The following is a 12,648-nucleotide window of genomic DNA, read 5'->3' as shown; positions in this document are numbered from 1 at the left end:
ATTCAAATTGCCATCAATAAAATGCAAGTCGTGTTTGTTGTTTGTAGCTTATGCCTGCCAATACCATAACCCCACCGCCACCATGGGGAACTCTGTTCATAACGTTGACATCAGCAAACTGCTCGCCCACACGACACCATACACGTGGTCGGCGGTTGTGAGGCCGGTTGGATGTAGTGCCAAATTCTCAAAAAATATGTTGGATGCGGCTTATGGTAGAGAAATCAACATTCAATTGTCTGGCAACAGCTCTGGTGGACATTCCTGCAGTCAGCATGCCAATTGCATGTTCCCTCAACTTTGAGACATCCGTCGCATTGTGTTGTGTGACAACTGCACATTTTAGAGTGGCCTTTTACTGTCCCTAGCACAAGGTCCACCTGGGTAATGGTCATGCTATTTAATCAGCTTCTTGATATGCCACACCGGTCAGGTGGATGGATTATCTTGGCAAAGGAGAAAGGCTCACCAACAGGGATGTAAAACAAATTGTGCACAACATTCTTAGAGAAATAAGCTTTTTGTGCGTATGGAACATTTCTGGGATCTTTTATTTCAGCTCATGAAACATGGGACTAACATTTTACATGGTGCATTTATATGTTTGTTCAGTATAAATATAGTGCATTCGGAAAGTATTCAGACCCCTTCCCTTTTTCCACTTGTTACATTACAGCCTTAATCAAAAATTTATTTAAAAAAAATCTACACACCCAAACCCCATAATGAAAGCGAAAACAGGTTTTTAGAAATATTTGTATAAAAAAACTGCAATACCTTATTTACATAAGTATTCAGATCCTTTGCAATGAGACTCGAAATTGAGCTCAGGTGCATCCTGTTTCCATTGATCATCCTTGAGATGTTTCTACAACTTGATTGGAGTCCACCTGTGGTAAATTCAATTTATTGGACATGATTTGGAAAGGCATACACCTATCTATATAAGGTCCCACAGTTGACAGTGCATATCAGAGCAAAAACCCAAGCCATGAGATCGAAGGAATTGTCCGTAGAGCTTCGAGACAGGATTGTGACGAGGGGAAGGGTTCTGGGGAAGGGTAACAAAAAATGTCTCAGCATTGAAGGTCCCCAAGAACACAGTGGCCTCCATCATTCTTAAATTAAAGAAGTTTGGAACCACCAAGACACTTCCTAGAACCACCAAGACACTTCCTATAGCTGGCCGCCCGGCCAAACTGAGCAATCGGGGAGAAAGGCCTTGGTCAGGGAGGTGACCAACAACCCGATGGTCACTCTGACAGAGCTCCAGAGTTCCTCTGTGGAGATGGGAGAACCTTCCAGAAGGACAACCATCTCTACAGTACTCCACAAATCAGGCCTTTATGGTAGAGTGGCCAGACGGAAGCAACTCCTCAGTAAAAGGCACAACGGCCCGCTTGGAGTGTGCCAAAAGGCACCTAAAGGACTGTCAGGCCATGAGAAACAAGATTCTCTGGTCTGATGAAACCAAGATTGAACTCATTGGCCTGAATGCCAAGTGTCACATCTGGAGGAAACCTGGCACCATCCCTACGGTGAAGCGTGGTGGCAGTATCATACTGTGGGGATGTTTTTCAGTGGCAGGGACTGGGAGACTAGTCAGGATCGAGGGAAAGCTGAACGGTGCAAAGTGCAGAGATCCTTGATGAAAACCTGCTCCAGAGTTCTCAGGACCTTAGACTGGGGTGAAGGTTCACCTTCCAACAGAACAACAACCCTAAGCACACAGCCAAGACAATGCAGGAGTGGCTTCGGGACAAGTCTCAATGTCCTTGAGTGGCCCAGCCAGAGCCCGGATTTAAACCCGATTGAACATCTCTGGAGATGTGCAGCGACGCTCCCCATCCAACCTGACAGACCTTGAGAGGCTCTGCAGAGAAGAATGGGAGAAACTCCCCAAATACAGGTATTTTGAAGATTTATGAGGGGAAAAAAGTGTTTTAATCCATTTTAGAATAAGTCTAACATAACAGAATGTGGAAAAAGTCAAGGGGTCTGAACACGTTCCGAATGCACTGTACATATAATATATTTTTGGGTCACCCATCTAGACAAAATACCCCATAATGAAAACATGTTTTTAGAAATGTTTGCAAATGTATTGAAAAATGAAATACAGAAATATCTAATTTACATATGTATTGACAGGGGTGTGTGAATACTTGTTAGAATCCCCTTTGGCAGTGATTACAGCTGTCAGCCTTTCTGGTTAAGTCTAAGAGTTTTGCAAACCTGGATTTTACAATATTTGTACATTATTATTTAAAAAATTGTTGATCATTGCTGGACAGCCATTTTCTTGCCAAAGATTTTCAAGCCGATTTACTGTAAGTCAAAACTGTAATTAGGCCACTCAGTAACATTCAATTTCGTCTTGGTAAGCAACTCCAGTGTATATTTGGCTTTGTGTTTTAGGTTATTGTCCTGCTGAAAGTTGAATTTGTCTCCCAGTGTCTGTTAGAAAGCAGACTGAACCAGGTTTTCCGCGAGGATTATGCCTGTGCTTAGCTCTTCCATTTCTTTCCCTAGTCCTTGCCGATGACAAGCATACCTATAACATGATGCAGCCACCACCATGCTTGAAAAGAGTGGTACTCAGTGTTGTGTTTTGGATTTGCCCAAAACATAACATATTATATTCAGGACATAAAGTGAATTGCCTTGCCCCATTTTTTGGCAGTTTTACTTTAGTGCCTTATTGCAAAATGGATGCATGTTTTGGAATATTTTTATTCTGTACAGGCTTCTTTTCACTCTGTCATTTAGGTTAGTATTGTGGAGTAATGTTGTTGATCCAGCCTCACTTTTCTCCTATCACAGCCATTAAACTCTAATTGTCATTTTGTCATGAAATTTGGTTTCCATTGGGGGTGTCCATTATTGTTACTATGTCCGTTGGTGCGTGCGAGTACCTGTGCTGTGTGTTTTGGGCTTTCGTGCCGTGTGATAATCATTGTGCGCTTGTGTTATTTATTCGAGGGTACTCCTCACTCTTTTGTTTGGGTTTCAACCCTGTGTTTTGTTACATGTTTGTTTGGTCTTCGTCCCCGTGCCTTTACACGGCACGCTGTAATTTCGGGCTTAATAAAAAACCTTATTACGCATTCCTGCGCCTGTCTCCCGACTCTTCATACCAGCGTGACAGTTAAATCCCTGGACGAGAGACCAAAGGGATAGCTGTAGATTAACTCTCCAGTAGGAGGTGCCGCCCAGCCAATTGTTTTATTATCATAGTGGATATAATGTTGAAAATCTGACGTTGTTTCAAAGGAAAACATTTCACATATTTTCTACAAGGTTTGTCTGTTGAAAAATGGTTACCATGACATAATCCTGTGCTTAACATTTCACCCTCAAAACAACAGTTGAGGACTTTTTGCAAATCCAACAGAGCCACGTCACAATACGTTGACAATTTACTTTGAAACAACATTGGTTCAACCAGTTGGTGCCCAGTTGGCAGAGAGAGAGATTAGAGAGTAGAGCGAGAGAGACCATAGAAAGAGAGTGAGGGAGAGAAAGAAGGAGCGAGAAAGGAGAGCGAGCGAGAGAGAGAGAGAAAGGAGGAGAGAGAGAGCACTGTGTTCGACGTAGACTAATTCAATCTGGAGACTGGGGACTTCGGCTCTAACTCGATGTGTAATGCATCCTCACTAATGGAGGTGTAGTTGTGGAAAGCCTTCAGCTCCTCAATTACTTACACACTGTAGGAATAAAAGGGGGATGTTTTACATTACTCAGGCATTGATTTAGAGAGCCTCGCAGAGAAACCACTCTGAGGAAGGAGACTGAAGCATCCCTCATACAGATGGGAAGTCTTGGTAACACTTTACTTAAGTCTGCATGTATAATGCTTTATTATATCTTATAGGCTTTATAATGCATTTTAATAATGCCTACCTGCAGGCATTAAGTAGAGCGTTACAGCTGTTTGTTAGTTGTTAAACTAGTTAGCAGTTTACATTTCCTAGTTCCTACTCACTGTGCTGCTTGGCAAAGGGGGAGAAGCCCTTGTCTTTCTGATCCTTGTTGTCTCCTCGGCTCTCCTTGGCTTGGTTCTGTTGACTCTGCTGCTTGGAGAATCCGTCCAGGTCGTTAGTGCTGGAGTGGCCCGCTGCCCCTGCCACCAGCTTCTGGCTCAGGATGTCGGCCTTCTTCAAGTAGGACGCCGGGGCCCAGCCCTCCTGTCCCTGGTACCTGTAGAGGGCAGCAGAGGTCACGTTCACAGTTTCAATCGAGAGAAACGACAACAACAAAGTCCTTATTTAGTACAAACGAGCAACCAACTCTGATCCACACATTCATACACTCAATGAAATAACATGCATTCACTGTGTACAGACACACTTCTGGGGTATTGTGTTTTACCTGATCTTCCACCAGCCCTCAAGGTTCTTCTGCATGACCTCCACCGTCATGCCACTTTCTAGGTCGATCTCGTCTTGGTCTCGCGCTGCGTAAGGGTAGATCACTGTATACTTCTCCTCTGGAAATGGCAAAGAACACATGACATTAGGTGATGTCTTTTTCATCTTGCATACTAACTTTTAAAAGAACGTCAATCAAGCAGATGGAGTCAACAACTTGGCAGGGACAGCACATTATGTAGCATCGCACATGCCCCGCCTACCTGATGATCGGTCTTTTTCAGCCATGTATTTCCTGTGTTTGAGGGGTGAATAATCCACTTGTCACTTAAATCTTGCTGGATTAATTGCTTTCATTTTACTCATGCGACTCTTTCATACGCTTGCTTGTGCCTGTCGTTTTTCCCCCGTTTAATATTATGACTGTGGAAATATTTGTAACGAGCTGTCAAACACACCCAGGTAATGGCTGAAATTGTCTCAATGGAATCCATTGTCTTTCCGTTGCATCTAAACTCAGCAAAAAAAGAAACGTCCCTTTTTCAGGGCCGTGGCTTTCAAAGATAATTCGTAAAAATCCAAATAACTTCACAGATCTTCATTGTAAAGGGTTTAAACACCGTTTCCCGTGCTTGTTCAATGAACCATAAACAATTAATGAACATGCACCTGTGGAACGGTCATTAAGACACTAACAGCTTACAGACGGTAGGCAATTAAGGTCACAGTTCTGAAAACTTAGGACACTAAAGAGACCTTTCGACTGACTCTGAAAAACACAAAAAAAAAAAGATGCCCGGGGTCCCTGCTCATCTGCGTGAACAAGCCTTAGGCATGCTGCAATGAGGCATGAGGACTGCAGATGTGGCCAGGGCAATAAATTGCATGTCCATACTGTGAAACAGGATGGACAGCTGATCATCCTCGCAGTGGCAGACCACGTGCAACAACATCTGCACAGGATCGGTACATCCGAACATCACACCTGCGGGACAGGTACAGGATGGCAACAACTGCCCGAGTTACACCAGGAACGCACAATACCTCCATCTGTGCTCAGACTGTCCACAATAGGCTGAGAGAGCCTGGACTGAGGGCTTGTAGGCCTGTTGTAAGGCAGGTCATCACCAGACATCACCGGCAACAACGTCGCCTATGGGCACAAACCCACCGTTGCTGGACCAGACAGGACTGGCAAAAAGTGCTCTTCACTGACGAGTCACGGTTTTGTCTCACCAGGGGCGATGGTCAGATTCGCGTTTACCATCGAAAAAATGAGAGTTACACCGAGGCTTGTACTCTGGAGCGGGATCAATTTGGAGGGTCCATTGAGCACGTCTGGGACCTGTTGGATCGGAGTGTGAGGGCTAGGGCCATTCCCACCAGAAATGTCCGGGAAGTTGCAGGTGCCTTGGCGGAAGAGTGGGGTATCATCTCACAGCAAGAACTGGCAAATATGGTGCAGTCCATGAAGAGGAGATGCACTGCAGCATTTAATGGAGCTGGTGGCCACCCCAGAAATTGACTGTTACTTTTGATTTTGACCCCCCCTTTGTTCAGGGACACATTATTTAATTTCTGTTAGTCACATGTCTGTGAAACCTTATGTTCATACAAATATTTACACATGTTAAGTTTACTGAAAAGAAACGCAGTTGACAGTGAGAGGACGTTTCTTTTTTTGCTGAGTTTATAAGAACGCTAAAGCTACATCGGGGATATAACGCATCGTCTCGACACATTACAAAAAAATTACTTTTATTTTGATGGGTGTTCATTTTTGATGGAATTTAAAAAGGAATAATTTAACAGTTTAATACAGGAAAAACACTAGACGCTCTGTCCGAGGAGTAGGGTTGATCACAATGACAGTCAAGCACCCAAGCTAACAGGCTAACGTTGGCTAGCTACTTCGACACAAATGAGAGAACACCTCATTCTGATAATTTTACTCGCCCTAGCAGAGCTGGTTAGGCTGTGTTAATGGTGTATATGGCTGTGTTAATGGTGTATATGGCTGTGTTAATGGTTGTGTTAATGGTGTATATGGCTGTGTTAATGGTGTGTTAATGGTGTATATGGCTGTGTTAATGGTGTATATGGCTGTGTTAATGGTGTATACTCTCCGGAGTGTTGGTGACTAACTGCTGCTGGCAACAATTTAATGACGCTTTTTCGCCAACGTTTACTACGTTTAAACTCGTCAGTTATTCTGCGCTCTGGCACCGCCCTATGTCTGATCTCGCAAACAATGTAAAGCAGTAATCTAATGCCAAACGTGTAGATGTTAAATTTGAGAGTATCCCGCTATTGACACAATTGTTGAATTATGCAACTGAACGTGATGACAACAGTAGCTAATGAGGCAGTCCAGACAGTGCAAGTATATGTAAATACAGTACACCTCATATAAATACATCTCTACCCTGTACCTTAGAGACTGATGCCCTATGTACATAGTCATTGAACATTAGTCACTTTAATAATGTTTACATACTGCTTTACCCACTTCCTATGTACAGTACACACTTTTTCTATTCATATACACCATTATTTAGATACCCTATCTATCTATACCAAATCCTAATAAACTCGCCAGGGCCATAGCAACATATGAGGATTTTATTTTAAATGAAATCAAAATAATAAACTTTTTTTTTAGGCGCTCAGTCTAGGGGTCTCAGCTTACTGTTGAGAGTAACAATAGTAGAATACACAAGGTGCAATTTCCATACTTGGTTGTGCATCAGCAGTTTCTCTTGTCACTCAATAACCACATTTTCGTCCACAGTTTTTTTTTGCAACGAAAGAAACCGCTGTGATGAAACAGGAAATCTCAGTATAATTTGATAAATGCTGACACATTTGTTAGTTTGACATGGTAGGATATTTTTGTGTTGGTAAAATGAATTATGCGAGAAGTGGCGGTGGAAACGCCTTTATGAGCAAATATTGATATAATAAACATCACATCGAAGTAAACTTGGGAGTCACGCGATGACATGGTTTGTGGTCCTCCCGCTACGCCTCGGGAGACCATGCTGTTTATAGGCTACAGATTAAATAAATGATGAACACAGGGTGGTGAAAGTGCAAGGTATGAGTTTGATGCTCCTTTCCAATAAATGTCCAGGGTCTTATTTTGGTGACATGATGATAGATGCTTGACTACCGTCTTGACAAATCAAAACATTATCAATCTTATCCATAATAATCTCATCATGTAGACTATCCTACCCACACTGTATCTGCAAGCTGTTCGCTAGAGTGTAGGTACCAAGACCAGAATAGGTACATTTGATATAACGCAACAGTTTTTTTGTGACAAAACTATCGGTAGAGTTAAATGCGATGGGAACACATTGGATTTTTATTAGGTACATGAAAACTTAAGCTGAAAAGTTGATTGTGTGTGCACTACATCACTCACTAATTTTTATTTGCAACAAGTCAGTTTTGTATGAATACACCACTAGTGAGAAAATGTGCATATTTTGGATGGAAAACAGTAAAAAAATGTTTGATTGGTAAATTAGTCTAGCCAGTTATCTAAACTCATAGTAATCAGTGCCGAATTACTGACCACGTGCCCAGGGGCCCTGACCTCCAGGGGGCCCCCATTGATTTTGTTAGTCACTCTCGCTGAGATATCATATTAACATTGCATATGTGTAGAATTGCAGGAAATTAGCTGTATAAAATAAAAATCTGTAAAGCAAATGTATTGGTTTACCGTTTGTTAATAAAATACTTTTTCTGCTAACAGATCCCTCTGTATGTATGAAATTATTGTTTTTAATCCCGGTGCGGAGTTAATATGAGTTAATGGGTAGCGGCTAATTGTATAGCTAATAGGCTACGTGTTTGTAGATCGACTGAGGTGAAGCTGCAGCAACCAACGTGTTGTCATTTTTGCTTGTTTTTGGGCTGTTCTCCAAATTGCATTTGATAGTTTTACAATTGTATAGAAATTCAGTAAAGAAGCTGCAACTTTCTTTACATTTCTTGGATGGAATTTCTGAACCTAGTCTCCCACTATCTGCTAGTGGATGTAATGTATTAGCCCCTAGTACACCATTCCCAGATCATAAACTAGTAATCAGTTGAATGCTTTCAGCGAGTGTTTCCTTGTAGACAGAGCCTGGGCGGGATCTATCTTGTAGAGTGAGAAGACATGCAACACACATCATGCAACACAAAACATCAACGAGACAGAATTACAACTGCGCTAGCATTAGGACTTCAGGGCAATTGCACGGTAACATATTGGCGCTTTGACTCTGTCTTTTCACATTAAAATGTATGCCAAACAAAACATAGATATAAAAGTTTAACAATAGAACTATATCCACACGGACTACTCTTAACAATTTCTATTATTTTTTTGTAACAAAAAAACGAATTCTGTGGAAGAACTGTGCATGTGCAAACTTTGGTAACAGATTACGGTAAAATCTCCCTCAGGTTTTCTTAAATTTCTGCTCCAAATTACGATTCAAAGATGTCTGCTGAAAAAATGGGGTGTAAAGCTACGAGATGGCACCTTGAGTTCAATATAGTAACAGCACTGTACTGTACTATGCTATCCAAACTTGTGAAACATGCGTCTATGATAGGTTCAGATTTGGTCCAGTCCGGCCCATCTGTGGACGTTAATATCAAGGCCAGAGTAGACTGACCAAATTTCAACGTCCATGGACGTCTGGTGTCAGTCGGTGCTCAGAGGGTGAGGAAACTGGTTATAGTAAACGGAAAGAGAGGGGTTACATGGGTAGGTGTCAGTAAGAGTTGGGAGAGGTGATATTAATTGAAGAGAGAGAGAGGGAGGAGTTTTCCAGACTCAGTTTTAACACTTGGTTTGACAACCAAACAACAGAAAGTCAAAGAAAACAGTTATGAGCTTGACACAGCAGTATGCCAGTGGAAGGGAGGACAGTAGCAGGTGACCCAACTGTGGTTTGTGACTATTATGATTTCCCATTGTAGCCAATGCAGGTGCAGTAATTCCGTTTAATTTTAATCACTTCATAATTCATAAACAGAATTTGCATCAGTAAAATCATTATAACTAATTGGTAGGTATACCATTACTTGTTACTTCTGTGAACTTTCATTATCCTACCTCACAAGAGAGAAAATTGAAAATATATTAAAGATAACTTTGTATATACAGTGTATGTGGACACCCCTTCAAATTAGTGAATTTGGCAATTTCAGCCACACCCGTTGCTAACAGGTGTATGGAATTGAGCACACAGCCATGCAATCTCCATAGACATACATTGGCAGTAGAATGGCCTTACTGAAGAGCTCAGTGACTTTCAACGTGGCACCATCATAGGATCCCACCTTTCCAACAAGTCAGTTTGTCAAATGTCTGCCCTGCTAGAGCAGCCCCCCCTCACTGTAAGTGATGTCCCATTCTGTGAAGTGGAAATGTCTAGGATCAACAATGGCTCAGCTGCAAAGTTGTAGGCCACACAAGCTCACAAAATGGGACCGCCGAGTGCTGAAGAGCGTAGCGCGTTCAAATCGTCTGTACTCGGTTGAAACACTCACTACCGAGTTCCAAACTGCCTCTGGAAGCAACGTCAGCACAAGAAATGTTCGTCAGGAGCTTCATGAAATGGGTTTCCATGGCTAAGCAGCAGCACATAAGCCTAAGATCACCATGCTCAATGCCAAGAGTCAGCTGGCTTGGTGTAAAGCTTGCTGCCATTGGACTCTGGAGCAGTGGAAATTATGAATCAAGCTTCACCATCTGGCAGTCCGACGGAAAAATCTGGGTTTGGCGTATGCCAGGAGAACGCTACCTGCCCAATGCATAGTTCCAACTGTAAAGTTTGGTGGTGGAGGAATAGTTAGCCCCTTAGTTCCAGTGAAGGGAAATCTTTGGAAATCTTAGTTCCAGTGAAGGGAAAACATTCTAGACAATTCTGTGCTTCCAACTTTGTGGCAACAGTTTTGGGAACGACCTTTCCTGTTTCAGCATGACAATGCCCCCGTGCACAAAGCGAGGTCCATATAGTAAAGGTTTGTCGAGATCGGTGTAGAATAACTTGACTGGCCTGCAAAGAGCCCTGACCTCAACCCCATCAAACAACTGTGGGATGAATTGAAACCCCGACTGCGAGCCAGGCCTAATCACCCAACATCAGTGGCCGACCTCACTAATACTCTTGTGGCTGAATGGAAGCAAGTCCCCGCATCAATGTTCCAGCATCTAGTGAAAAGCCTTCCCAGAAGAGTGGAGGCTGTTATAGCAGCAAAGGGGGGTACCAACTACATATTAATGCCCATGATTTTGGAATAAGATGTTCAACGAGCAGGTGTCCACATATTTCTGGTCATGTAGTGTATGTGGTTTTTGGTAACATAATTACAAGGCACTACACAATATTTTTTTACTTACAGAAGGTAAAAAATGTCTCCAAAGCTAAATATAAAAGTGTTTATTAGTTGGCAGGGGTCTGTATGTCAACATTATTGTGTTTTGATGTATTTCTGATTCCTTTTAAGAATTTTTCTGGTAGATGTTTTCTAAGATCCCTTTTCCATCCGTTTATTCAGAAACCAAAGCCTTTAATTATACCACATTTTTAAGATGGATAATGGTTAAAATGTATCTATGCCTTCGTTTCCCAAAAATATAGACTCTTAGCTTCCATTTGACATGCTCCTATGAACTTCACATGTTGGTGCTCATGGGTCCTTTTACATGGAAATGCCCTTTACTAGCACCTACTTGTAACAGATTATGTTTTTATAACTAATCCATAACGTGTCCATTTTAGGTCTACTGAATTAAAGTGATTGTTACACAAATATTCTATTTAGAAAGAACAAACAATTTAAAATCTCATATTTCACTGAAAGAACAGTAAGTGAGAAACTGTTTTTCTCCACTGCATGCCACCGAGAGAACAAATCATACCAACATAAAGGTATCATCCATTACAATCCATGCCACACATGCATGTCTTGCCTCACTTTTAGGCTTGTGTTGGTCATGCATGAGTTTTTCATGCTAAACATTACATTTTACACACAGATAGAGAAAAGGGAGAAAAGAGTCGTGCGCTCCACCTTGCCCAAAGCCTGTGCTGAACAGATCCCCTAACGTTCGCCGGCGGCCCACATGGCTCGGCAGTGACCAGTATCTCCGGGACACTGACAGCAGAGCACAGTGGGCAGCAGGAAATAAGTAAACAGGAAGTAAATACTCTGGCTTTGTGTTTGCTAGTTCCATAGAAAATTATAGAGGACTCTTCATTGTATCTGCCCTATTATGGCGTCTGTGAGTGGCTTCTCCATTTTTAAGTATTACATTTTATTTTTCTTCTACTTCTATGAGTTGGTAAACAAACTGAACGGGTGAATACTGCCACCTGGAGTGTGTTGTTTGAACAGGTACAGTATAAAGCCAAGGTTGGCGATTTAACTGCCACCTGCAGTTATGGAATGTTTGCTCACAAGCATAATTAATTGGCTGATCCCTCCTGTTGACCCAGATGGAAATGTGTGTTCCTTCCTTAACCCATAGGAAGTCCCACCCAGTTGACTTCTTCAGAAGGGTGAAAGTCCTCAATGGCACTCCCCATGCTAAAAAGGGCATTTTGGCACTAGAGTCCTCTATTTATCTCTATGGTTGGTTGTAACACTGCGTTCATAACCAAAGGTGGAATTTACTACATACGATTGGGAACTCGCAATTACTAGTGGGAAACACATGTATCATCCCTAAGCTCCGACTTCTCCCACATTCTGACGTCACCTACTAAGGAAATTACCTTGATAACAGCATTTTCGGCAGTTAAAACAAAACATTATTTATAAAAAAAACTCTTAATATGGTTTTTGAACAGTATAATTTGTTTACAAGCATGATAGCTGTATTTTTTTATGGTTGATGCAGCTTGTTGGCCATTAGCCAATTGGCATTTCTCAACAAGTTCAAAGCGCGTGATAGCATCCAACTTCACAACTGGTATTTACCACCTTCCCACTTGGTTATGAACGCAGCATCATCGACGGGCAGAGACAGGTGAAGGTGATAGACAGTCAGAGGTCATTTTCCCACATACAGTACGTAATGTAGCGATTTCAAGACATCCTGCTTCCAAGATTAATTAATTACAATTCCACATTTCTCCTACATTCTTAATCAATGAGGACACACTGTTTTGTGTCATAATGACTTGGCAGCAAACCTTGAGTTTTGACTGTGAGCTACTCCTTATGGCTGCCAATGTGATCAGTAGTTACAGTAGGCCTATGT

The 12,648-nt window shown here is 42.0% G+C and overlaps 1 protein-coding gene across 4 annotated transcripts in view; it reads right to left on the bottom strand.

Annotated features, from left to right (window-relative positions):
* The window catches only part of LOC139583947 (SH3 and PX domain-containing protein 2B-like), an 86,618-nt gene that overhangs the window by 9,017 nt on the left and 64,953 nt on the right, over positions 1-12,648 (bottom strand). For 2 of the 4 annotated variants that reach the window (XM_071415426.1, XM_071415427.1), the window contains 3 exons: positions 11,457-11,540; positions 4,372-4,489; positions 3,986-4,200 (listed from right to left, as the gene is read on the bottom strand). In XM_071415426.1, the coding sequence (XP_071271527.1) occupies positions 3,986-4,200; positions 4,372-4,489; positions 11,457-11,540 (417 nt within the window). The remainder of the gene's footprint in view (positions 1-3,985; positions 4,201-4,371; positions 4,490-11,456; positions 11,541-12,648) is intronic. The other 2 variants (XM_071415435.1, XM_071415445.1) reach the window with 1 other exon arrangement.

Source organism: Salvelinus alpinus, chromosome 1 (assembly GCF_045679555.1).
Source record: "Salvelinus alpinus chromosome 1, SLU_Salpinus.1, whole genome shotgun sequence".
NCBI lineage: Eukaryota > Metazoa > Chordata > Actinopteri > Salmoniformes > Salmonidae > Salvelinus > Salvelinus alpinus.
Note: the sequence above shows the minus strand (reverse complement) of the source record. Positions and strands in the feature narration are given on the sequence as shown.